This window comes from Pelecanus crispus, chromosome 16 (assembly GCF_030463565.1).
Source record: "Pelecanus crispus isolate bPelCri1 chromosome 16, bPelCri1.pri, whole genome shotgun sequence".
Classification (NCBI taxonomy): Eukaryota; Metazoa; Chordata; class Aves; order Pelecaniformes; family Pelecanidae; genus Pelecanus; species Pelecanus crispus.
Window position 1 is genome coordinate 7,802,296 of NC_134658.1, and position 27,860 is coordinate 7,830,155.

Consider the following 27,860-nt stretch of genomic DNA (forward strand, 5'->3'; position numbering starts at 1 on the left):
AGCAATTTAGCCTTTAGCCCTGCGAAGCATCAAGCCTGACCTTTTAGAAATGCACGTGTTTCCCTCCCAGTCTCGCTGCTGCGTCCCTCTGAGGTATGAGATGACCCCCTCAGCTTCTTCCCAGTTGAGGACAGGCAGCACAGCTTCACTGCTGACTGAGCTCAAGGTCTGTCAACACTACAACAACTTAACCGTATGGGAAGTCCTGGAGTAACAGAAGTTTTGCAAGCTTATATAGATCATTAAAGTTCACAAGATCCCAAACTGTATACTTCTGAGCTTAGGTCTGACTGCTTCGTCACACCTTGTGAACAAAGGCTTTGAGCAGAAGCATTCAATAAAGACCAGCTCTGTATCAGGCAGCGGAGCAGGGCTTATTTCCTGCTAAGTTGATGAGAGTCTATTACACCTAGCCAGTTTAGAAAAAGCTGCTCTTAAAAGAGCCAGAGGAAATCCCTCTCTGTTTCTGTGCAACTGAAGATAAGCAACTTAGCAGCCCAGTCTGGTCCTTCCTGGCAGGCTGACACACAAGCCTGGCAAAGAAAGAGGACAGCAGAGCTGCGCTGGGTGACACAAAGCTCTCCCTCTGTCTTGGTCACCCCAGAAGGCATCCAGCACAAACTCTTCCCCAAAGAGCTGGCCTGCTCTCCTGGCCATGCAAGGCACCCCGAACAGAAAGCTATGGGCAAAAACCTGGGAGAGACAGAATGAGTTCTGATGCTTAAATGTGTCCGAGTCCCAGGAAGGTCATACCATCACTCCATCACTCACCCAGCAGCCTCCCTGTTTACTACCATCTCCAAAATAGGCATCTGCTGGTTGTTTACGGGACAAGTCAGTGAAGGCCTGAGTCCTGGAAACCCGTGTGTGAATGTTGAAATGTATTACCCTAATATAATTGAAATTAATGTGTTTGCAAGGCCGAGTCTTAGGTAATGGTCCCCAGGACTTAGGCAATGACAGATTGCAGTTGCATTACACGTAGTGCTGCTGCTAGCAGTGACATCCCTACAGCTGATAGAGCTTTTTATGATCTGCATCTCAGGGGATCCAATTTGAGGGATTTTAAATAGACTTGTGGTTTTCAGAGACCACTGACCAACTGCTCTCAGAGCGCCTGGGGGAAGCTGCCTGCATACTGGTATCTCTAAGGGACCTGTAGGAATGTGGTGGAAAATATCTGTAATGCCTTCTTGTGTATTCCACAACGTACTGCTCTACATCCTGCTGCCAAGTTCACCACTGTGAAGGTGACTGTAGCAGAGGGAAGCACAGAATTCACCTGCACCGCAAGGACAAAATACAAGAGTTTTTCTCTATTTGCAGAGGCCGCACCCAAATGCGGTAGAGTGCAAATGGCTGGAAGATCACCCCGTTCCTGCTATCGTGTTCAACACAATGTCATTTGCTCACCACCAGTAGCTTGCAGATAGACCTGAAATCACTTATCAGCAAAGCCAGGTTTGGACAATGCTGAGGAAACAATGCAAAGCCTACCTGAAAACTGAACAGCAAAGCCCTGCTTGCTTGTGAAGAAATCAGTGTTGAACTGAAGGATGACGGAGTTGAAAGTACTGTGGACATCACTGGGTAAGCCGGACCCGCTCATCTCCTTTAGGAGGATGCCATTCTCCACCGGACCGTCCCAGATCCTCAGCACATCGTGGAACTCCTCGGTGTGGAAAACCATGAAATGGAGCCTGTGTGGCAAAATGAAGTGGCAGTCAGACCACAAACTGAGCTCTTGCCTTTTTGCCTGAAAGGATTAGAAATGTGGTTGGTACCAAACTAAGGTAGCTTGGCCTACAAGGAACGTGTTTTCTCCTGTTATCTGCAACTCAGCTTGGACAAAGTACTTTAGCCCTCTACCCAACTTCCTCTGTCTATAAAACCTAAGATCTCTTAGTTACATCCACCCCTAATAAAACACATCCGTAAACAAAACGCAACTGAGTCATGGATACTAATGTTTTCCTAAAAGCTGGGTTCTTTGGAATATCACAGTTGCTTTTACACCGAAGGTGCTCAGACATTGCAATGAGAAGCTGTCACGTAGACAAAAGACTCAGTCCAGGACATACAGGAAACCTGCAGCAGAGAGGTACAGGGGCTGTGAAGGAAAGGATGGGGATTTGTCCGTAGTTTCACTGAGCTCTGTAACAGATGAACACAGAAGTACTGAGAAACTTATTCTAAAAAGAGAATTAGCAGAAAATGTGCTGGGGTCCCTTCAGACAACTTACATATATTCATCCAATTCACACGTTGTCCCTATGCTGCACACAGCAACAACCTTGGCTGTCCTTTTGCCTTTTTTGGTGTCCTGCAAGGAATAGCCTATTGTCAAAAGCCAGCATCTACTGACAAAATGCATTGATTTTTGTTACCTGCACTCAGATCAAAGAATTTGCTCCTGGCACCAAGCTAATCTTGTGTATCAGAGGGAAAAAAGGAAAAGAAATGCCCAACGCCACTCCTAATTAAAAGAGTATCATGCTGGAAAAGAAACCCTTACCAGGGTGTTAACTGCCCCGGAGGCTAATGAAAAGGGGCATGAAAGGGTGTGCGGGAGGGTAGCGAACAAGGTGTAAATTCTGAACGCTGGACTGCAGGACCTCTGAGGATTTTGACATGTTTTACGAAGTTCTGGATATTGCAAAACTGTACCTAGATCAGCTAACAGAATAACTTCAGCAGCAAATAAAGAAAAGGTGAGGCAGCATGAGCTAGCTCTCCAAAATCCACCATAGGAAGGGAAGGGAGAGAAAACAGAAATTAAGAATCTGGTGGCTGGCAATGAAATCACACTGTGCTCTCAACAAGGTGTTTATTACGATGCTCTGAATACAGATTTTGTTTCCTTACTCTGTGTATTTTATAGCTTTGTCTGCCCTGGAGACAGGGCTGCAAGGCCTTCAGCATATGCAGCAAATGCTCCTTAGTCCTGGAGCACTCCTCGGAGCTCTTGTCTTCTGCTTTTAAAACAAAACAGGGCTATGCCTGTTTGGCACTCACACAGCAAATTCCCCAGGGAAAGCCCAAACCCCAGGAGTCGTCATGGTGAGGAAGCTCACTCCAGAGCCTGTACCAGCGACGGAGCCAAGGGGATGGGAGAAGGCCAGAAGTTCCCTCCGTGCCCAGGAGAGCCTGGGGGCACCCTGGGGCGGGACAAACTTGGTCCCAGCACCAGCCCTGGTGCGATGCTCCTCTCCTCCCACCATGGGCTGGCGGGGAGATCACATCGCGCTTCTGCCCACCAAACCAACCTCTGTTGCGGAAGGATGCGAAGCAGATGAATCCAGGCTTTGCAAAGAGCTTTGGGATCTTCCAAGATCGGAAGTGGCATCTAAGCATAAGATACTGTCATGGTAACACCCAAGGGAGCTATCAACTAAAGGCTGTGATACATCAGCGTTCAGTCCCTTTCACTCCTGCACTTAAAATGCCAACTCAAGAGAGAAGGCATTTAATTGCCTCTGTTTTTCATTGCCACATTATCACTGGGGGAATTACCATCTGACACAATGAAATCAGGCTAACACGGGGTAACTCGAGGCATGCCAGTTTGAAATGGGGACAGAAATCCATAAACTGCACTGAGAAAAATCTGCAAAAAATAAAACAATCGGGTACTGTGCTTAAAACGCTGACAGCCCACAGAGGAAAACAAGGAAGCATTCGCTTGGCTGCTTTCCCATTTATCTGGGGCAAACATAAATAAATCAGGTAGAACCATAAAAGGGGAGAGGAAAAAAAAAAAGCCCAAAACACTGCAATGTTCTCAGCAACAAGATGATGTCCACAGAATCCAACAGAAACCAGAAGAGCTGAATCATAAATCTACCTAGCAGAGACCTTGAGCAAAGAGAAAAAAAATAGACTTGAGGAAAACAAGAATGGATCATAGCAGAGCTGTTCTCCACAGGTGTGTTGGTCTGCTTATGTTGTCCCTCAAGTTAATGGTTCTAGTTAGCCAAAACTGCCAGAGCAAACTCATTGCTGAAGAGCTGGGAAACAGGGGGACGCTGGCAGAGGCTGACCTGGGGCAGGGGGACACCCTGGAACTGCCACCACCCGGAGAGCTCACCGCCGGCTCCCGTGGGACCAAGGCTGCCTACAGCAACTCACTGCCCTCACTCCTTTTGAAGAAACAACCTGCAGGCAAGGTGTCACCAGGAGGAGAAAGCCTTAGCGTGATAACCAGATGACATGGTGGCAAGGCACAGGTTGTCCAACACCAGTTGGTTCAGGAGTCTGTTGGGATAGCTGATTTTATTAAGAAAAGTGGTGTGCTCTGGAGCAAATCAATCTATTCAATAGGGACATCTGTAACCAAACAGCATGAGTTTTCTATCAGCCTGATTCCACTCCCAGCAGGGCTTCATTTAAGACAAGACAGAGACACTGGTTTAGCAGGCAATGGAGAGGAAGAGAGTTTTTATTCTTGCACTCTGACAAGCCCAATTACAAACAGGAAAATGCAGCAAAAAGTGAATTAGGAATTGTGGCTATGTATGTATGTGATAGAGGGAAAGTTCTCCCAGCTTAGCAGGGAGCCGAGGAGAGACCAGTTCTGCAGTGACAACCTGCATGACCTCTGGCGAGCCACGTAGCCCCAGCTCTTCAGAAAGCACCCCCGCATCTGGACTGACCAACCTGGGGCTCTTTCTGCTAACGCTTCCCATCCAAGCTCTGGCCGCCCCAGCTTGGCTCTGCTGTGCAGGAGGCTGGGCTCCCATCCGGAGCCGGCTTCAGCACCTGAACGCAGCCCACAGAGCTCGCACCAAAGCCGCAGGTCTTTCACGCTAACGGCGGTTTGCAGGGCTGCCCGCCGTCCCCGCTCTGGCCCAGAGAGTGATCCCAAACTTAAAAGCTGTTAAATGTTATGTCCCTAGTAATCTCCAAGGAAGCAAACTGGAACATCCCAATATTCTCACTCGTAGTTCTAGATGAGACTGTGAAAAATGGAACCTGTCAATACAGCACCATCCATTACACCGGGATTAGCAATATCATTAAACTCTTTTATGACCCCGAGATCACTGCTGTACAATAAAACGCCACTACCACTTCTAACTGCGTATTCACTGCTCTCAGCTCTGCAAGCAGTACTCAAAGGCAAGTTTCATTCATTTTCCAGTACGCCCTCCCACTTCTGTCTCTCCCCAGAGTCTCCCAGATAAGCCAAGTCATTTTAGTAGTAATTTGATGTGCGTGTGCATGCGTGTGTTTGCACATGCACAGAATTAATCCTCTCTCAAAGTGCAACCCCTCAACTTTCATGGCAATGATGTACAGACTAATTTTTCTATCTTTCTCTCCTTCTTCTCATTCTGTGCAGATACAGCTTTATTCAAAAAGCTTTGGTGATTAATTTTAATGTAAGTTATAAATGAGAGCTTTATACAATTGTATCATGCGTGAAGAGGATTATTTTTCCAATGGATTAACGTAAAAATGAAGTTGCTGAAAATGTGTTCTCAACTACCCAGAGATCATCTGTTCTGTCTGAGTTGCCAAATAAAGTAACAGGAGGAGGGAGCTTTCATCTCTGATGAAAGGAAGGGTCACAAGGTATGTTACCGTACTACTGCCTGCCATCGTTTCGTTTCAGCCTGGGCCCCTTCCAAGCCTCTGGCTCATCCTGCAAATGCAAGCCTATGGCTCTGCTTGTTTGAGTACTCTTACAGAAGCACAGAGGGATTACGCGAGTGAGTAAAGTTCACTTGCTGAAGCGTCTCTGGATGAGGCGGTCTCTTACCCTTTGGGGCAGAGGGGGCGGAGAAGAGGGGGTCTCATATCTACTTTGTCCTATAAAAATATCTTTGGGTTCTTCAGAATCTTTTACAGAGGAATGAAAAAAAGAGGAGACTTCAACTGCAAGTTGCCTGTGCAGGAATTAAGCTCATTGGCTACGCTTTCTCCTGTGTTCATACCAGAAACCACCCATTACTGAACCATACTGAAGAGCAGAGCCAACGGAGGGAATTTCTGCACTAAACAAAAATTCAAATACTGGACCAGATCTATCTTCAGCATAAATCCATTGACTAAAAGCACCACAGAGCTCAATGTAACTAGCAGTCTCTGCTGAAGAGATGATGAGTGCTGATGCAGCAAGGAAGCTACGGTGAAGATAAAAGGGCAGTGACAACGAAGGAGCGCGGGACTGGAACAGCACAGGTCTCGGGTCAGCACAGAAACGGGGCCGACACGCCAGCTAACAAGCACTAGAAATGATGATGGGAGATCGTGGGAGAAGAGGATTATTGTTGAATAGACCTTATATTCTATGTTTCTCCCCCTCAAGTCCCATCACTTAGCAAAAGCTTTACTTGCCAATATACTTCCGTCTTCTGTCGAAGATGGCTTTAGCGGGACCGAAATACGTACGTACACACAGAGCAGCACTGAAATGGCTGGCTAGCGCTTGGGCAAACTCCAGCATGGGAACAGTGGTTAAGCAGCAGGGATCACAGCTGAAGCACCACAGAGCAGGAAACTGCCTGGATTCTGCTAGTGACTGCACTCTCTTTATGAGCCAAATGTTCTCAGTACCACGCTTACCTAACTGCCAAATTCACATAACTTATGAACAAATTACATTTCAAACTGCCACCGTCCAACAGGAAAGGGGCAACGGAACAATAAGAGAAGTCAGAGGAGCAGGAGGAGAAAACAATGTCGGGTCTCTGTAGAGACCAGATGTTTAGAAACCATCTTGAGTCTTTTCCTCTGGGAGGATAATTACATTGTATGTGTTCTATTTATTATTAAAACAATAAAACAATGCAATTAGAAGATGAAAGCTAAGCGCTGTGGTCTCAGTTTTCCAGCTGTCCACTCACATCTGGGGACCGTCACACCTGACCGTTCATTCTCACAAACATAATGAGACAGAGCTCATCCCTTTCAGTGTTAATTCACTCTGCTAGCATGAATGGAGATGAACCAGACCCATAGTTGCCTTCCCTTTATCCTTTCCTGGGATGTGATATTCCAAGCAGTTTTATATATATGTCCTCATTTCAGGATTATGTCATTTGGACACATGTTAAAACTTTGCTGGGAAATTCAACACTAATCTGGTAGAAAGGTTCGTTTCTGAATACATCCTATTAAGGAAAGGGGTGAAAAGCATTTACATTGTACATGCCCACAAAAGCTCTTGGATATTAGTTTAATACAGTAATACCACAGGCAGCAACAGCAAATAATCGGGCTTCACCACCCGTGGCACAATAGCTGTTACTGGCGCAGGCCGTACAGGGCTAAAAAGCTTAGCGGAAAGGAGAAGTGATGCCGCTTCTATCCAACCTGGCAACGAGATAAACCAGCCTTTGTTCAGTCATTCGGGACTCTCAAAGTGACAGGGCACTCTCCCCACTTGCCTTACATCATTATTGATCTACTTCTGGAAAAATAAGCTGTACATGGAAAGGAAAACAAGCTACAATAACCTGGCCCAACTCACCCTATCGTGCAACCAGCTTCTGCCTCTATCGTCCAAATACAATTCAGATTATGATCGTAGGGTGTTGGGTAGCCGGGAGACAGTATCCGTCCTGACGACTCTCCTTTGATAGTACCCCCACACTCAGCTGAAACAAACATATGGGTTAGTGAGACGATTCAGACATACTATGGTTCTTATTTGGCAACAATGCAAATATCATCCTACAAATACAATAGGGAGTATTTCTTGCCATCTAAAGACATTCTTAAAGCCTACAAAACCAAGTCAGAGTCATTTAATTCAGCTAAAAGACTGAGTTATCAGAATAACTCTGCACTTCTGTGCACATTCCTAACACCTGACATGCTGTCAAAGCTTCCCTCCACCTTTTTGACTTTGTAGTGAATAGAGGCAGAGCCCGCCAGCATCCTGCTTTACCCGATTCACACACGTGGGGTGAAAGAGCTCAATTTCTCTGCCTGCACCTGCAAGTCTGAACGATTCATCAGTGTGATAAAATGAAGAGGCTAACATATGATGTATCTGCTAAATGAACCTCAAAAGAATGTGAGGATTTTGAATACATTTTCATAATGTATCCATTAAAATTCTGTAAGTTTCCACACGCTCACACAGACATGACCATTCATATGCAATATATGTATAGCAAACAGCATATAGGTTAAGAAGATGCATAAATCACAGAAATTTGTCTTTTTTTACCTCAATAATTAAGGCTAAAATTTAGCAGAGAGTTACCGCATAAAGGATGGTCCTAACTCATGGGAGAACACAGAGTACCAGTGTCTGAGCTCATCACTTCTAACCATGAAAGCAGCCTTCTGGTTGTTGAGATCTCTCAGAGGACTAAGTCTGCAAGAACTTCACCATGTCCTACAAACACTGGCTAATTATGAAGTTGTCACGTAACAGACCAACAGCACTTCCTTAATATCAGAATTTTTCAAGCAAGAAGATAGCCTTCCGGAGAGGTACAGGTAAAAGGGAACTCACGACTTAGCTAAGAAAAGACTGAGGGAATTAAAACGTCTGAGGATCTGGAGTCAGATGTCATGTAGCTCTCAAATAAACATGACTTTGAACCGTCAAATGTCTGGACACACGTTGATCTCTGCCATTATCAGAAAGTGCCATTCTGTTTAACACATTCAAGCAAAAGGACAAGGACTGGAAAAGCAATAAGCCTCCTTGCAGTGAAGCAAGAAGCCTTGTTAAATCTGTGCTCACAGCACAGTGTTTCATGTTAAGACTATCTGTAGAAGTTTTGCAGAGATCAGTGCTCTCCATCTGAAGACGCCTTACGTAGTATCCTTATCACGGTCTTTATTAACGTACACTGGTGCAATCGGTATCAGAGTTAATGTCATATGTATTAGCAAAGGAGGAAGAAAGGATGTGCTACGTGATACCCACAAGCAAAGTACTTGTAAGAGGACGTTTTAGAAGCAAGAGTTGTCTCACCTACACAGGTTGGCAGGGGTTGATCCCAAGCTCTCCGCTCCCCTGTCAGGCAGACCAGCACCCTGCTGCCTCGCAGGGTATAGCCAGGGTCACAGCTAAAGGATACGGAGCTGCCAGCAAAGTGTCCCTCATCATGGACCTTGTAGCCGAACTGTGGGATGCCAGGGTCCTCGCATTTAATGAGTTCAAAACCTGGAGCGGGAGAAACAGCATCTGTTTTCATCAGGTATTTAACAGCCAGGAGATATTAACTCAGCATCACGTTAATATTCTCTTCTTAATATAATTTGCTGGAAAGAAAAAGCACCATATTGAAAATTAACATTTTTTTTAATTAATATTTGAACAAGATCCCAGAAATCTGGTACCTCATCTTCCATCCAAAGCTTCTGTATCACCACTGCCTCATTCCCAACAGAAAAGGTTTGCCGGCATAATCATCTCCCCCACTCCAATCCCACTTTAGACTACAAGATCTTTATGGAAAGGACTGTTTCCTCTGGTCATGCAACCGTAGCACAGAAATACAGCATTACACCTCAGATGCCCACCTCAGAGGCACACGGGCGTAAGGGGGTTGAGCTAGATGATCTCTAAAGGTCCCTTCCAACCCAAAGCATTCGATGATTCTATGACTTACTGGAGAACTGCAGCTCAAAGCCTTTACTTGTGTTCTCGCTGTTGGTGATAAACTCAAGCCACATGCTGCTGGAAGTGCTGTTTATGCTGGTGCCGAGCATTTCAGAGCGGCTAAAGGAGCCCAGCAGGCGAGCAGAGCTATTGCTGCCATCATAGACCTGCGAGGAACATGAAACACATACTGGAAAACATATTTTGTTTGCTACTTCAGGGATCAACTCATCCGTGAGTGCAAGCAGGGACAGTTCCTTTGAAGCCAGTGAAATTATCCCAACCAAGAGCCTGACTTGACAAGACTTCACGCTGCCGCTCACCTGAGGAGCAGGATTCATACCCTGGAGGATCTGCATCCTTCTCCTTACACCTGAGCTTATACTGCACGCAGGGCTGTTTTCTGAACCGAGCTTTCTTTCCAAAGGTGCCGCACGGCTACTGGGAAAAACATTTTCTCCCTACAGTGACTCACAGATGTGCCTTGACCCCGCTATTATTTAAGAAAAACATACATTTTTTTTTTCTTTATTTCTTTTAGATAGCATGATTCTCTATGAGGATAAAGAGCAACTTCTCACTAGTGGAGATTGATAGTAACTTTCCTCAGGAGCAGATGAGACGTTGATGACAAACCTGTTGAGAGAACATCATTTCTTTCACAACAAGTATATTCTTTGCATGAGCTGCAAATCTCTCTCTCTTTCCAATCATTTGTGAGCTGAAAATATGTGGATTACACCTATCTCACAGTGCAGAAGTATGGCACTTAAATAAGGACAGAGTTCTCTGGGAAGACGGCTTAGCACAGCAGCACACATCTTGTAATATTAATGCCTCCTACAAAACCATTTCTTTATGGTTAATAGAAACTCAGCCTGGATTTGTCTCCTTCTATATAGAGTCCTGAAACTTGTAAATGCAGATTAATCTAATACTGAGTATGGGAATGCTGAAGAGCTTGAGTCTGGAGTTCTGCATTTAAATAAACCCCTTTTTGGGGCAAATCAGCCTTGATTCTTAAAAAAACACAAAAATAATGCTAAGAACCTCACACTTCCTCGTGAGTTAACAGTTTCCCCTGTACAACTGTGCAGATAAGAACTGAAGTCTAGCTGCAAAGGAAGAACCCCTGGCATTCCAACAAATCTCCAAATCTCAGGGAAGACTTCACAGCAGAAAGTGCACTGATACGGCAAAGATATCTATTTTTAATGGATACAGAATTTGTTTATGCATCTACCAGCTAGGCTGAAGTGCAAAGGACATTCGCTATTGCCTCACTGCTGCTGCCAGAGACTGCTGTGAGCTGGTGAAGTGCAGAGGTGCTGATTCCCTAAAATTACACAATGATGTTTCTAAGCACAGCAAACTAACATGCAGCAGCGATACACGCTGACCAGACAGTGTCCCTAGGCTAGAAAATAGTTTCACAGATGCATCACGTCTTGTGTCTTGCTCTAACCTTAAGTGCGATACACAGACAATATTCCAGCCCAGCTGCCCTGTCTGCAGTTCAGTCTGGGAATTTTGCTGCTCTCTTCAAAACAGCCGTGCCAGTCACTTAATGACACAGCAGTGGGTTACAGCAGCCCCACGGAGGGCTTTTTGGGGAATGTCAGTCCAATTCCTAATATGAGACTCTTCCAGAGACTACCACTGCACTGTCAGCACTGCCTGGGCAGCATTCTCCAGAGATTAGCCTCAGCTAACTCCATGAAAATTTTAGAACATCCCTTCCAGATCTTGCGCTCATTAGCAGCACGGCAGCGCTTCATTGCCAGAGACAGAGGAATTACCTTGAGGACATCTCCTGCCTCCAGTTCAAAAGTCCTGGCTTTCAGCTGGATCCCCTTTCCTGGCTGGGTCTGGATGGAGTAGATGCACTCATGGTTGTTGTTATAGTTTATTGGGTAGTTGGGGGACAGCAGAACACCTTGAGTTCCAGTTACAGATGAACCACATTCAGCTACATAAAGACACAAAACCACATTTTAATAACCACATGTACATTCTAGCCATACAACACATGCAGGTGACTCCTCCAAACGGCCACAGATGCTCACTCCTTCCTATTCCCACCTGCTAACACACCCATGGACTCTTTTTCCAAGTACAGTTAGTAAACAAAACTGTACTTAATAGCCCTTCTATCATGATTAAACCTCAGGTGCCTTACAAGAGAGATTAATACCCTCTCCTTATATGGATAGGGAAACTGAGTCACAGAAAGTTGGCGTGCTCAAATGCTATCTTGGGACCCCATTCAGAAAAACATTCCAAAATCCCTGCAAAGCCACCACCTGCTCGAAACAGTGCCTGTGTTTATGGTCCTTCCTGATTAATGAACCAGAAGGAAAATAAAAAAATATTATTAGATTGAAATATTTAAAGGCTTTTCCATATTTATACAAATCTCATCCTATACCTATATATAGTATATAAAAATCATGGTATTCATTCAACAGTCAACACAGCACACCACTGATCGCTGGTACCAATGTGTTGCAAGCGCCAGAGCTCTTTATGCAGAAAGATAAGCTCAGTGAAACTTCCAAATAACTACAAACGATAAAGCTATGTCTGAACTTCAAAGTCCTCCCCAAAATAATTTCCTGAAAGCTAAGAGGGCAAAATTTGACCTTATTTGTTGTTAACGCTGCCCTCAGCTCTCCAGTTCATCATTTGACAGTATTTTAAAGGACCTCTTGTCCCTTGCTCCCTGCATTTTTTTTTTCCTTCCCAGCTTTGCAGCTAACAATTACATCCATTCCCATTAGAAAAAGAGAGAAAAACAGAAATCCTTTTGACTCTCAGTTTCAGAAAGTAGCTCAAATTTACATATCTATCTTTCCTCCCAAACTGTCACTCGAACCACAGCGAGCTCAGGTTTTTCTGTGGCACAGACAAACTGGCCTTTCTTGTTCAAAAGACAAGGGGCTGGGGACAGAGAAGGGGATGCTCATGGGGGAAGCCCTGTCTACTCTTGCTCAGGGAACGGGAAGGGCAGGCACAGTTAATGTTACCGCAGTTGCTTCTCCCTTCCCCGAGATGAGTTTACATCCTACGACCGGTTACAAACGGTCGGAAGGAAGGACGGACGGACAGACGGGACTCCTTTCCCTGTTGTTATTCACTACGACCTGCAGTCTGTCCCTGTTCCTTTATTACATCCTCCCAGAAAGACTTCTCTGCTCCTTCACCAGACCCGCTTCCTCTTCTGCTCTGCGTAGTGTGAACAGCGTTTGATTTTGAGCTAAACGTGAATTTAGGAGATGCGACTCAAAAATTGGCAGAATGATCCTCTTTTAGAGAAGGAAGCGGACGGCGCTTTGGAGGTTTGACCTGTCTTGGATGTCAGGAGATCACAGTTTAATGCTTCTGGAAAACAGCAACAACCATTCTTCACCTCTGTATTTTATGTATTTTAACTGCAAGCTTTTAAGGACACAATCTCTTGCTCACACAAACATACCACAGCGAGTGTAACAGGACTGCTATGGGCACGCCTTCACTCCATGAAGTAGTGAACACACTCAAGTGGATCTGAGCGCAAGTCACCGTACGACTGCGATAGCGCTGAGCTCCCGGCACAACCTGAGAATGAGCTCTTAGCTGCTGTTATCACAGGGAGGAAGCAAAAGTCGGCACCACTCACATAGAGCTTGAGGGCCTGCTTGCAAAATGGCATCCGGAGGATGTCCTCCTTCGGGGACGCCTGCTGCCAGCAGCTGCTGCCTTGTCTGAGTGCCTGGTTTCAGCTAGGACCACTGCAGCCTGTTTGCTGCATGTGCATACAATCCCTCAGCAGATGTAAATCGGCTTGCAGCCACCGTGTGTTTAGGATTTTTTGTTACTCCCTGATTAGCTCCCACATGAACAAACCAGGAGTCGTTTTCTCAGCCTATTTACCCTGAAAGATTTTCAGCTGTAAAGCACCGGCTCCCTGCTCCTTTGAGTCCTGGTGTTTTGCATGCACAGCTGGGGAGAGTCACTCCAACTTGCCCTGAAAACGGCTTTTCTGATGAGCTAGCTCTGCCTCAACTCCGCCAGTCCTTCACAGCATGCCACGCTGCTGGAGCCGAGTGAACCATCACAGTGCACGTGCAGCTTGCTGCACTGCCTCTGCCACCTCTCCTGCTCCTCCGGTAAAGCATGAGGGTTAAGTAAGGAAGCAGCAGCAGAAACACCGAGAGAAAGTACTTTGGAGGCGACCTTCTCCTCTCTTGCCACATATGAAAAGCAGGACGTTCGCTTTAGCACGGATTACCCAGGGACGATGCTGGAGACATCACCCTTTGGGACCTGGGCTGAAATAGGAGTTGGTGGGGAGCATTCCTACCCTGGAGAAAGGGGTTGGCCAAAGGAACAAACCACTCTCGCTTCTCTCCAGACCCATCTCTAGAACAGGAATGGAATACAAAGTGTCTGGGCAATTAAATCTCCTGTGATCTTAATGGGTAAGTCGCCAACACCAGGGCGAGCACAGATATCTGCAGTGGGGACGCTGCGGACAAAGCTGTCACCCTGCCACCAGAGCTCTGTGCACATCACCAGCAGTGAATGTGACCCATTATAAAACCAAGACGCTAATTCAAAGCCAGCTGCAGTAGGGAACTGGCAAATGGAAGCCGGCGTGTCCACTTAGTGATGATGTCTGAGCATCAAGTTTAAAGCTTTGTTATGATTCTTTTTGACTTCTATTCCCCTGATTAGCTTTCTCTGCAACCTGATTATTATTCATGCCCTGAAGAGGCTGCTTGTCACAGCAGGACGATGCCGCCCTGTGACCTGAGCATTAAGCAGTGCTGGGAAATGCATTCAGCATGACACGACTCAACAGACTGAGAAAGTAGACTGGCTCTTGCTGGGATGCTCACTTTGCAATGGTCCTCAAAGGTCAGGAACGCAGGAAAATCTACCTAGCAGGCTTTGACAGAATGAAAACAGGTAAGAGATCTGGTCTGCCCGATCTGAATGAATCCTTCATGGCTCTGGGTGAGCCAGGCAGCAACAGAGCACTCAACAGTTTCCTACTTACTAAACTGTACAACAAAAAAATATGTTAAATCTTTTTATGAAGGCCTGAAGCAGCCGCCTTCCTTTCTGCTTTCTTGCCGTGGCACACTGCTACTTTTGTTCTTTAATGCGATGCGTTACGCTTGGAGGGTGCTGGGGGCTGGGCAGGGGGTGCTGTGCAGACCTTGCTGGACAAGGTTGTCTGTAGCCCATCTGCATCAGGGACCACGGCCAGAGACTAGCTCAGTGGTGCAGATGGATTCTTCCTCTCCTCTATCCTTAGATTTATTTATTAGTATAAATGATGGCTGCAGGGGTTGCAAAAAGGACGTGCAATGGTTAGGAGAGGAAGGGAAAGGTGTAAGGTGCAAGCAACCTCTGGAGGATAAGGAAAAGGCAAAAGCCAGAGGTGGTTTCCCAGAGACATCCATACTAACGTGGAACTTGCACTGCTTAAGATCACCCGCCCAGCAGCAGCTTTCACGTCTGGACTATTAAGTTTTACAACGCTCTGATTCAAAGGGAGGATGGCCTTAAAACCATGCTGTTTTACAGAAACTATCCCAAAAGGGATGGCAGGTCTCCCACGGCTCACGATTCCTTTACTCATACAATCACCGGGGCTCACCGCAGCACTGCGGACGGGCTGCAGAGACGCAGGGCTTCTGCCGGCGCGTGACCCGCTCTGCTACGCGCTTGCTGCGCTCCGAGATGGGAGAGGACTGCAGCCCTCCCGCCTGTCCCTCCGTCCCCGCACAGCTGCAGGGCTGAGCGCTCATTCCAGCTCCCTCGCCCCCATCCCTGCACCAAGCACCCTGCGAGCTGGAAGATGCCATCCTGGGGGATGCCACCCGTCCCTGCCCACCGAATCCAGCACAGCGTAACCAACCAAGCAAAATGAAAGCACATGACCACCTACCAACACACCTTGGCAGAGGCGAACTCCACACACGCCGTCTCCCGCCGAGGCAGGTGATGCGGGATGCGCCCTCCAGCCGGTAGCCGGGGAAGCAGGAGAAGGTGAGGACATCCCCCACTCCGAACTGCAGGCCCTTTCTGATGCTGTAGGCTGGGACCTCCGGCTCGTCACAGGGCTCCAAATCATACTCTACAGGGGACAAACGCACATTTACGGAATGGCAGGGTGACACCTCGGACTCCCCAGTGAGGGCACCCCAGTCCCTGAACACGAGGATGAGGAGGGAGCTCCGAGTTTTGATCCAGCTGCAGGGAAGCTCTGCAAAGGAAGCACCCCTGCAGGACGTACGTCCTGCTTGAGCCCTGAAGAGCAACTTGGGTTTCGCTCTCCACAGGCAGCCCCCAGGGTGTCGCCAGGATCTCGATTTAAACCAACGCAAAATACAACAGGTCTCATTTTCTGTCACTGTTGTCAGACAAACAAGCAAATGACATCAGCGGTGACAAAACACGATGGAAATTTCTCATCATCCCTCTGGTTTAGTCAAATGAAGATGAATTGATCCGGATGGGATTTCTGCTGCCTCTACATTACTAATCCTGAAAATGAATGAACGCAGCATCCTGCTTGGGGAATGCAAGAGAACATTTAAGCTGCCGCTAAATGAAAGGTCATGTAGCATTATGGCTAATAGCCAAATGTATGTCTTTGACCACAAAACATTTTGAAGGAAACCTGTTTTGAGGGTTATTTTTTGAAAAGAACAGGCCTACAAAGTATGTACATACGTATCTAAAGGAAGCTAAAAAGATAACTGACTCCCATTTTCATTTTCCAAGAAAGGAAAAAAGTCCCCAAACACATTAAAAATAATAGTTATAATTAGATAATTTGAGGCAATTTTTTTTTTTTTTAAAAAAGCAAAAAGCCATTTTTCCTCCATCAAAATGGAAGTTAATTGGAAGCTTTCTAACTAGTTTCCACAGAGTGTCACGTGCAAATCCCTGCCTTTGGAGGCCGGAACAAAGGTATCTGGAAACCAGTTCTCTCAGTGCAGCAGGTTTTACCTGCACCCATGTCAACAGCTCTGTCCGTCCAAGACAGCGAGCACATCGGCACCGAGCTCCACAACAGAAACGGTCATTTCTCATCCCCGCCGGCAGGCTGAACCTGCAGCCGTTGCCCTCAGGACTAAAAGGTACGCTGGGATACAGAAAAGAACAGCAGCAATATGATAAGCTTTTGTCCGGTAACCGATTGTTTTACAGAATGGCTTGTCAGGGCACTCAGGCAGTAAAGATTACATTTTCTGAAACGTGTGCACAGGCCAACACTTTGGCAGTCATTTGTAGGACTCTGGGTTAAAGGACACAGTTAAACATCTTGCGCATGCTTCAACCAGAGATTACTCACACAAAGCAATTATTTACAAGTGTGATGATCTGTCCTGCAGAGGCAAATGTGCCTTTCTTTGAGTCTCTCTACAAGAGCACCATGCACATGCTACTCTTCATTGACAACTTCTCAAAATCTGGAATTTCATTTAAGAAACCAGCATTTTGTATCATCACAAACAGTCGAAGCCTGCGACAGAAGTGGCTTGGTTCAGTAAGCACAGGACTGGACTGGCTTACTGGAAACGCTCGGGGCAGAAGCTGTCTTGCACAGCCAGATCTTCACCGGCGCAGCAGGGGCGAGAAGGGTTGCGGCAGTCAGCAACATCCTGCGTCCCTTGATGCCCTGCTACGTGCCCCAAGCAGGTCTGCTTTCATCTGCTATTGTAGCAGGGCAATTAGAGGAAGCCCAGCAAGGGAAAACACTGTCTCCAGTTCTGCAGCAATGCCAGTGGGCTCACGGAAACCTGGCCTAGGCTCCACGTGGCATGTGTTACATCTAGGACAAGCTGAAGGCAGCTGCAGAGGCCGGATCACTGGATGAGCATCCAAGTGGAGCAACGAACCAAAGGAAAAAAAGAGAGACCAGACGGACAATGGGAGTGACCAGCTCTGCCCCGTTCCTTATCCAAGAAGCCCAGATTGCTCAACATTGCCTTCCAAAAGATCCCATCTGTCCCAGCTTCCCATGTTGGAAGTGGAAATGCCTACTGCAGTGATTTTCCTCTGATAAACAGAGAAGGCGGGCATCTGGAGGAAAGAGGAGAAAGTATACCCCAAGAAAATGTGAGCTGAAACTCCATAAACAGAACAGAAAAGATGACCGTGAGAGGAAGGAGAAGGCAACAAACGCTTACTGGGGTAATAAGAGGGGTGACCGTCAGTGACCCAAATCACGTGCACGGCATCAACAGAAAATTATACCCAAGAGTTGCAGAAAAACAGGAAGGAAAGGGCAAGAATGAAGTCTTTGTCCACCCCTCTTCTTACCTGAGAAGGTGATGTTGAAACCCTCATAGGACATGGAGAAGTCTGAGATGAAGCGAATTTGAGCAGAGAAGTTTCCATAGAGCCCTGCACTAAGCGGGGCAGGGAGCCGAGAGCCCGTCAGCTGCTTCAGTGGCTGAGCAAAGCTGGTATTTTCAGTGATGAGGAGGTAGTCGTGGCCATTCTCCAAGTGAAAGGTATGAAAGGTGAAGAACACACCTGCAGGGGAGGAAAAATAGAGATGGTTTCAGCCAGCAGTGTTCATATGGAACCCCTCTGTCCCAGAGCCAAAGCCCCTCTGCTCCTCCCGAGATGACACCAGTACCGATTCCCTGTTTCCCAGTAAATAGCAGCCCAACCGAGAAGAAAAAGCACACTGAGAAGAACAGATGAAAAAACCTAAACCAAGGGTATGGTACAAGGCCCAGAACAGAGAAAGGCAGTTAAGATCTTCGATCCCTGTGCCTCTGTAACACAGGAACAGAGACGACGCAGGCTCGCTCGAGGGACGGATCAGCAGCAGAAAGGACCGAGCCTGGCAGCTTACAGCAGTATTTTATTTTAAAAGTGTTGACCTTTCGATGGGTAGCAAGCACAGGAAAAGCTGTAGTTGTGAGGACTTGAAAACAACAAAAACAAGTTACATTCTGGAAGGAATTCATGCCTAGAAAAATAGGACTTAAGCCAAGTATCAAGGTCAGAGAGGCTTTTCCCGAGGATAAAGTGTGCCAGCAGCGCGACTGCGGAGACTTCGTATACCTTCCTTTGACGGGAGCGGATGCTGGTCCCGGAGGCTGGGGGACGACAGCAGAGGCCACGCGTGGACAAACCTGCCCGCTCAGCCACACGCGGCTCCCAAGCCGCTCACGTGCTCCTCCCCAGCAAGCGCTCCGTCGTGCGGCCAGGCGCCCTTCCAGCAGCCCCCCGGCACCTCGCTCCAGGGCCCCGTCCCGCTGGGAGGGGGCTGCTGCCGCCCCTCCCCTGCTTGCGGCCCCCTCCCGGGACCGGCCGTCCCCTCCGAGGCGCGTGGTGGGAAGCGCCGGTGCACCCACCACACGTTTTGGCAGGGCAGCCCGTTAGCCCAGGTCTTGCCAGCTGTGGCCAGCCTCAGAAGCAAGAGAATCCTACACTTTTATCCACATTATACCGACAACAATAAACCCACAACAGATCCAGCTACAGAAAGAACACACACAGGAAAAGTATTTTGTCTCTCCTTCCAAATTCAGTTTCAACAATTCGAAACATTTCTGTGAGAAGGCTGCGACCTTGCTGCTTTTGTAAATGAACAAGAAAGGAATAATGGATTACTTAAAGTATCCTTCACACCCACAGATACAAAATAGTAAGTACTTCAGGCTTTTGCAAAAGCCTCCAGCTAGGTGATTTTTCATGCTGGAATTCAAACGCAATTAGAAGCACTTATTCTCTGGAAAATAATTCCACCTTTGAAAAACAAAAAATGGCAGCAGCAGCTTTTGGAGAGCAAAGCAAAGCAGGATCTTATATCAGAAACCCTGTCACACTGCCGTCACACAAAGTTAGCAAGCTAAAGCGATGCCTAGCAATAAAACAGCTTCTTTGCATTTATATGGCTTCTTCCATCCAAAGACCTGCCCACACTTTCTGAGCGCCAAGGGGCAGGCTCCTGCGCCCCTGCTCACCCCTGCTCACGCTGAGCTGGCCTTTACGCTCCTCATAACCCCACCGAACTCGACAGGGCTATTTGCAGAGAAACGGACTCCTCCGTGCAAACACAAGCGCTGTAATCTGGCCTTCATTAGTCACAGTTAGATCCCTACCTCCTCGCACGCATCAGGAGCGCCCGGTGGCATGACCGAGTTATTTCATTTAAGCCAGTGATTAACACCACCGACACTGCCAGCCTGGTGAGACCCGAGGGCTGTCTTGCTCTGCATCCCATCTCTGCCAAAGCACAGCATCCGCCGATTCAAAAGCAAGCACGGGAAAGCTGTAAATAAGGAGCAGAGGAACAACCTCCTCCTTACTCCCCATTCCCCCTTAATTTCTGGAGATCAGAATGAGACCAACCTAGAGATTGATTAAAGCCCTGGAGCATGAGATTTAATATCCATCCCAACAGTTTTCTGTCAGCATCAAATTAGAAGTCTGAGTATTCCATTTATCCCTAAGTCTATCCAATTTTTGAAGGTTTACTGGTCACATGTGAGCAGTCTCCTTCCAAGAAACGAAGGACGGAGAGGTTGGAAACCAATACAAAGCCTTTCCCGCAGGAATCACTGGATTGGGAAGAAGCAGGGCTTGCAGGGTTTCTCTCCCCACCTCTATCCCTGCCGCGCAGCTCATCGCACCCGGCTAACCTTCAGAAGCATTTGTGCGACTCACCACTTAGTGATGACCCAAAGGGGTCTCGACTTTGACAATTCCTTCCTTATATCCAGGTAAATATTATAGGGAGCCTGGCAGAAAATTTTTAGTTTCGCTGCCCCCTCACCCCCGCAGAACTCCACAGAGGTAGGAAACATCTAACAGTTTCCAAATGTTTATTATTCTTACCAGCAGTACAGTCAATTGAAAATAGATATAACCTGGTTTGGCCTGAAAAATTGGCAAGATGCAGTGAATACAAAATGTCTCAAGTTTTCCCTGTTTATCAACTGACAGCAGATTTATACCCTTGCCTTTACAAAACCCAATCTAAGGAACAAGAAATAATATCACTCCACCGAAATCAACACAGCACCAGAGAAACCCAAGCGTAATTCAGTCCCCAGAACTGGGAGGACAGCCCCCGACTCCAGGTCTTTTAAGATAACAACTCCAATCACAGGGCACAAGGCCTCTGCAGCAGCAGAGCCAGTTAAGGGCTGCGTAACTGTAGCCATAAGGGCTAATTACAAACTCATTTTAAGGGATTTGTGACTCTGATTAAACCTTTGCTCTGGCCTGAAATTTACTGTGGCACAAAATGTCTCTGCAAATGCAGGGTTTTTTTCTTTTCCATTCTCTGTAAAAGAAACAACAAAACAAATTATAGGGAAAAGAAATCACTTTGAAGTTCTCAGATTAAAAAGAATAGTCTCTCTTTAAGCATTTAAATACCTTTAAAATTAAGCTGCTTTTAAACTCAAATCGTACAGCTTGTGAGTCCATAAAGTAAATCAGTGTCTGCAGTCACATAAAAATAACTATTATAACAACGAACTTGTTTCAATTAGGGGACTCATGTGCTGGCCACGTGCGAGATGTTCATAAAGATCTGGGAGTGAATAACTTGAGACCGGCTTTTATGATGCAGATCATCCCTGCTCGGTCACCGGCTTGGCAGGGAATAATCCGGTGGACTGGGAGGCACAAGCCCTGAACTCCATTCTATTTTTTGGGAACTGAAAGGCTTCCCAGGCCGGGGACAGCAGCAGCGCTGCAAGCCCAAGCAGCAAGGCATTAACAGAAGTGGGTGTGGGAAACGTAAAACTAGAGCAAGAAAAATCAGGTACAATGGCAAACACTTAAGTCACGTAAATATATCCCCTGCCCGCGGCAGAATTGTTACAGCTTCTGGGCTTAGCAAGCACCAAATTTACCCAGTGACTGCCGATGCACCCAGTGGTCTCCAAGAACAGGGAACTGAAAGGCAAGGACAAAGCACAGAGAGAAGACTCTGCACTGCCAGTGCACTGCCGATGAAGTTAGCTGAGAATGGGGTCCAGTTACGCCTTTTTTTAAAGCCTGTTCTGTTCTCCAAGGACTGAATTTATTCCATTTCAGCGGCTACTGCTCTGACTCAGGATCACATTGTTCCGCTGCTCTTTACTGAAGAATGAGAAGAAACGTCGCGGGAATGCTGAAAAGAGCTGGGAGAAGCTTGTTGCAATGCATTACACAGCAGTTTAACACAGCGACAGCTGGGAAAGCAGATCACTAAGACAGAATACCGTTGTGAGAGAGAGGATGTGTACATACGTGTACGTAAGCGTACGCACGCTCCCACCAACACAGCCCAGCATCTAAATACATTTCAGCATCTTCCACAAAACACTAGAGAAAAGGACATCTTTCTCTGTTCGCCTCCTCCTTTCGTTGCGCTGGTAAATAAACAGCTCGCCTGGACTACAGCCACGAGGAAGGAGAGGTTTTCCTGACATCTGACTTGGCTACGTACCAGCTTATTCTAACTGCACAACATCCTCCACCTGGCCTCTCCTAACCCTCCACCACCCTCACCTCTACCTGGATGTGGAGATTCCCTGCATCCCAGCAGCCCAGACAGCTCCACAAACACACAAGGGCGATTCTGCCCGGGGGCGAAGCACTGCCGCCCGCAGCCCTGCAGAAGGGCACCCGCGCAAAGAGAGGGATCCCACCGCGTGCTGCCCTTTATTCCTAACGCGCTCCTGGAGAACAACCTTGAAGGAAGGATACCAGCAGCGGGTAAGGAGAGGGATGAAAATGCCAAACAAAACACAGTATGAACATCCTCCCTTCATCGGTACAGAGGAGTGTCTTAGTTTAAACACTCAACTTCTCTCAGAATCTTATCTTCACCTTTCCAGCACAATCTGATAGGTAAGAAGAGCTGAAACTCTTGTCAAAGGCCTGGAGACCTATAAATTTGCACTACAACTACCAGGACTAACACAGTAGCTCACAGTTTGATTTTCTGATATTTGTTACCTGCATCTAAGGCTAGAATTTCCAAAGCAGCTCATAGGTTTCAGACAGCTAAAGCTAGGACCAGCTTTCCAGAGAGCTCAGTATCCAGCTTCTCCTAGTGGGACCAACACGGTCCAGTTCAAGATGGTCAGATCCAGGGCTGAATTCCTGGATGATCCAGAACCGCATCACACTGAACTGCGGTAAGGGATGTGCTGTTTCCTGTACTACTGAACTGGCCACCGCAGGATCTTTTACAGGACAGGGGACAAAAAGCCCCTACACTTGTGTAGGCACATCTCCACTATTTGAAAATGCAACGTGGTTTTTTGAGCCTTGCTCACAAGACTTTCTTCTGATGTTGGCAGAAAAGCACACAGACCATCAGAGTAGCACTTTCTCATATCAAAAAGTGTCAGCTCGCTGTGTTGTGCTTAGCTTAGCTACAGGATAATGCAGCGTCTCATCGGAGAGCTGAATCCAAGGCAGAGTGGATTAATGAAGAGTGGATTGCTGCTACTCAACAGAATACTTTTCACAGCATGTGATGGTTCCCTTAATGCACTGTGCTGTTCATTGACAAGTTTATTTGCTGTAATACAAATGGTATTTGCAAAATTGGCTCATGATAGCTCCCGTCGTGCCGGTATCCGCTACGATGAGACAGTTACATAAGTGCATAAAGTTACATAAAGGGTTTATACCCTTTGTGCTTACGCCAGGCAGATCTGCCTGGATCAGGAGAAATTACCTCCCGCCCTTGTTCATAAAACTTGCTCTCTAATCGTCAATGATACATTTTCTTCAAATTTTCCACCAAGACAAAAGATTGGCCTGTGCTGCACAGGAGATGGGACTAAATAGATCCGCACTTCGCCTCTCTGCTGGCAATACTCCTAGCTAGTGGGGAAAGGAGAGCTGCAGAACGAGGACAGAGCTGGGAACTGAGAGCCTGACTCTGTCCCATGTCTGGAGATGATTTACTACTAGCTTCCACTTCTCCATCTGTAAAACGTTACGTAGATAGCGATCCAGCACTACAAAGAAAAATACGGCTGAAAGTACTATCGAGTACCAAATAATCGCTGCAGTGGTGTCAGTGGCAGCTCACCCTTCCTCTGTGAGACACTACTAGCAATACCAGGTATCCAGATACCAGCTAACTTCCCAGAGGATGCTGCCACAAAGGTCTGAAACCAAAGGTAACGCCTGGCGCAGGCTCTCAGATCTGGGGGTTTGATATGGGACCATCTTTCCCTCTTAATCCTCTCCAGCTTAAAGGGATTAAGAGATGTGACACCAAAACCCTCTGCACCTTGTCCAGAGACAACGTCTGAGTGGTGGCAAGTATGGCAACTGGCCAAGCACACGGGTATCCATCATCACCGCCTTGGAGACAAGCTCTTGGTTTACACAGGGAGCACTTGCCTGCCCTGCTGACCACCATCCTCCAGTCCATCTCGAAAACCGCTCTAAACTAAAGGTTTCTCACCTTTTCCATGTGATGTTTCTATTGTCCACGTGCAGTTCAAGTTATTGGGATAAAAATCAGGGAAGCCTGGGGATAAGATGGTACCACTGGAACCACGAATGTAACCTCCACACAGAGCTGGGGGGGGGGGGGGGGGGGGGAGGGAAAAAAAAAAAGAAAGAGAATTAAAGAATTCAAACCTCATCACCAGCTGGAAGAATATCAGTTCTTCTGAATGTCAAAACAAAGCCCAACCCATCAAAATCAAACAAAATACACAGATCAAATGCCGCTGCAAACTTCACAATTGCCGCTTTGCTTTTGCAGTAGATCTGCAATGAAGCGTTTGCCATCTCCTGCAGATGTTACCTTCTGCACTCCTTACCCTCACAGCTGGGCAGTGGCCGGCTCCACTGGAAGTTTGGCTCGCACTCCAGGGCTTCACTGTCACTCAGGGTGTAGCCCGAATCACAGCTGAACGTCACCAGTGCTCCCACGTAGAAATCGTTCCCATGGCGCTGGCCATTTACCGGGATCCCCGGATCCAAGCAGTGGTCTGACTGGAGCTTCACAGCTGTGGCAAACAAACCCACTCGTGTCAGACCACTCTGGCTGCAGAGCCTGCTGCAAGGGGCAGTGATCAGCCTCGGGGAAAGTTCAACTCCTCCTACGAGCTCATTGAAAGTCCTACTGATTATCCTCAGAGTAAGAGGACAAAACGGACAGAGGAACTCAACTCTGCCTCCTAAAATCAATAATATTCTGTAGATGCTAAAATAAAAACCGCTAAGCAACCGAGAGAGTCAAAAAGCAGAAACTGCTACTTCACTTGCAGTAGCTTCACATTCTCCAATCACTGTAAGAGTGCTCACTGCCTGGCACAGGGGAGAAGCGAGTCCAATGGGCCTCTGATTGAGTCCATTGTGCTGCTGGAGAGCGCATAATTACATGAATAACTTGCACTTACTTTCGTATCGGATCTGAAAGCCTATGTCAGAGTGGCTTTTGTCAGTGGTGAAGAGGAGGTAGAGGTAGTTGCTGGTGCTGATGAGGAACTGGGGCACCTGAGTCCCATCATAGACACCTATCAACGGGGAAGAATAGGACCGTCCATCTCGTACTTCCAGGGTGTCATAATTCACCTCTGTCTTAAATCTGAAAGGGACACAAGAATACGTACGTGAAAAACCAGCATGGCTAATTTTTCTTTATTGCAATCCGGAATGTGTCTAATGACTGGAAGGCAGCACGGGCCATGGGGCAACAGAATCATACGTGGGTCCGTTTCTACTGCCTGACCTCCGGCTGGCTGAGCATCTTACTGAGAACATGTTGTGCCCCTCCTACGCGTTTTGGTTTTTTTCTGATCCTTCACCTACTTCATCTGCTGACACCAAACAGTCTTTGCAGCGACAAGCATCTTGTGCTACATGAACAATTGCTTCCCAGACATACAGACCCAGGTCCAAGGAAGCGTGGCCCTCCTCAAACAGGGAAATCCAGGGCAAGTCAAGAGACTTGGCATGCCTGAGGCAGGGCAAGATCCTCACTGCTGCTTCTCCTTGGCAGGCTGAGCACATGGGAGCTCAGCCTCTGAAAACGTGTCCTACGGGTATCTAAAATAGCACTGCAGATTAGCAGCAGTTAGTCAAAACAAGAGGGGAAAAATCACCGTTTTCCACCTTTTCTTCTTGAATGTTAGGTGAATTTTAATGTCTTGTCAGGAGTTAATTAAAAAAAAAAAAAGAGAAAGAGAGAACCTAACTGCCAAACACAGTGCTGAGCAGTTTGTTCCTTTTTCCTCTGGGGGTGGCTACAACTCAACGATGCTGGAACCACCGAAAACAACCGCAAAGAGGAAACTTTTGAGAAGACCAGGGTGAGCACCTGTCAAACGTGATCTTGATGGGGTAGCCCGGCTGGGCCTCTATGACCCAGGCGCAGCTCAGGGAGTCCTTGTAGAAGCCAGGCCAGCCGGGGGACAGGATGGTTCCGCTGGGCGACGTCAAGTGGCCCCCGCACGGCGCTGGGGACAAGGAGAACGACACAGTTCAGGTGAAGAGCAGCAGGGAAGCTGTGGCATGACGGGACGTACCCCTCCCTGCCAGGCAGTATTGTCCTGCCGTGGAATAGCTTTCATGCATTATTGTTTCTCACGTGTTAAAAATAATCAAAACCAGACCAAATAACAACACTAGCTGGTAAGAAATTGCATTTTCAGCTTAAGCTCAAGATGTAGCAGCCTGCTACTGTATCTGTGGGAGTCAGCAGCCTGACCTTGTGCAGCGGCTCTAAGGGGACAGGGTATAATAATAATTATTAGATATAAAACCAGAGAAAACTGCAAGGTCAGTTTGCATTTCGGCAGCTGCAGGTGCCAGAAAAACTTTCATATCTGTGGTAATTGAGTCATGTCTTTTCTACCACAAGGGACATCACAAGACTATCGCACTTATTCCACACTGTGGTCCCTTGTGCCATCAGCAGAAGCTGAAGGCATATTATTATCTTTTCTGGAAAAAGGACACCGGATCTGATGGACCAGAGGTACAAAATCCTATAGCCCTAAATAACTGCAGTGTATTGTCCTCTAAAAAAAAAAAAACCAAACAGGATGGAAAAGCGTGTTTGTTCCTGTGAGTTTGTGTTCCCCCTGCTCAGCACTTTGCAGGATTCATCACCAGGTATTTCTTCATGTCTCGCTGAGTTCGGTCACTGGTGCTGGTCACCCACGTCTCGCATGGCAGCGTGACCACGTTACTGTCCCAGCCTTCGGGAGCTCCCGTGGGGCAGACAAGCCCGTCGCCCCACGATACTCGCGGCCGGTTGAGTCCTCGTGGACCAAGGGGACTCTGCTCCTCCAGCGCAGCCGCTGAAGCACCAACCTTCAGCTTTGCGCACGGGCTACAAAACGTCACACTTGATACGACCTCAAATACCTATGTAAGTCGGGGCCTAAGACTTTCACGGCTGATCTGAAGGACGCCAGATGAAAGTCAATTGATCTCAACTGGATCCTAACAAATTATTTTTAAACAAGAGGCTTTCGGCCCCAAAGTCACATAATTTCCTGTCAGGACTTCTATCCATCTTTCAACTCTTTTTTTAGGTTTCTTTCTTTCCCATTAATTTTCTACTTTTAGTCATCACTAAATGAAAGCCTTTATTATTATTATTATTATTAGAACACCTGGTGTAATAAAAGCTAATAAAAAGCTAATAAAAATAATCCCCATTCTTCATTTCACAAAAAATTAGAAAACAAACCGAGTTCAGTGCTCGGTGATTACTGGACCGGCAGTTCCTCCTAAGCAAACTCCTCTGTGCAGACAGCACCTTCCAGAGCTATACAAAATCACGGCTGTGACCGAGAAGCTGAGGGTTAGAACTGAAGTCCAACAGTCCTTCAGCTCTCAACAACAAATGCCTCTGCCTGTATGATGGCAAAAGGCCTCCCACAAGGCCAGCGCTCTATGCCTTCGCTATGGGTTATCTGATGGGACCTGGACAGACAGAGCTATTACCCTTCCTCCGGAAAGGCTGCTAACGCCAGGGCATCGATCTCCCCCCAGGCTGCCCGTACAGACTAGCAGGAAAGATGGTAAAATGCACCTTCACATCTGAGCACTGCATTGTTCCAGACCACATTTCCTTCCTTCAAGATGCAGGTGATGGTTTCGGAGCCGTGGGTCCTAATGAAGCCCTCGTCGCAAAGGAAGGACACAGAGCTGCCAAGCTGGAGGCTGTCACCAAATCGCTTTCCGTTCACCGGCACGCCAGGGTCAGGGCATTCGTTATGCCTAAACGCTAAGAGGGAAAGATAAGACAATAGTGAGTAACTCGTTTCCCCCACCTCTGTCCAAGTCA

General features: G+C 47.1%; 1 protein-coding gene across 1 annotated transcript in view; it reads right to left on the reverse strand.

Annotated features, from left to right (window-relative positions):
* Window positions 1–27,860, reverse strand: part of CSMD2 (CUB and Sushi multiple domains 2) — a 304,278-nt gene that overhangs the window by 86,409 nt on the left and 190,009 nt on the right. Inside the window, exons 15-26 of the mRNA XM_075722124.1 lie at window positions 27,606–27,800; window positions 25,881–26,019; window positions 24,961–25,148; window positions 24,379–24,567; window positions 24,015–24,131; window positions 17,891–18,106; window positions 15,507–15,695; window positions 11,368–11,537; window positions 9,579–9,735; window positions 8,939–9,130; window positions 7,475–7,601; window positions 1,498–1,700 (exon numbers count right to left, since the gene is read on the reverse strand). Of these exons, the coding sequence (XP_075578239.1) occupies window positions 1,498–1,700; window positions 7,475–7,601; window positions 8,939–9,130; window positions 9,579–9,735; window positions 11,368–11,537; window positions 15,507–15,695; window positions 17,891–18,106; window positions 24,015–24,131; window positions 24,379–24,567; window positions 24,961–25,148; window positions 25,881–26,019; window positions 27,606–27,800 (2,082 nt within the window). The remainder of the gene's footprint in view (window positions 1–1,497; window positions 1,701–7,474; window positions 7,602–8,938; window positions 9,131–9,578; window positions 9,736–11,367; window positions 11,538–15,506; window positions 15,696–17,890; window positions 18,107–24,014; window positions 24,132–24,378; window positions 24,568–24,960; window positions 25,149–25,880; window positions 26,020–27,605; window positions 27,801–27,860) is intronic.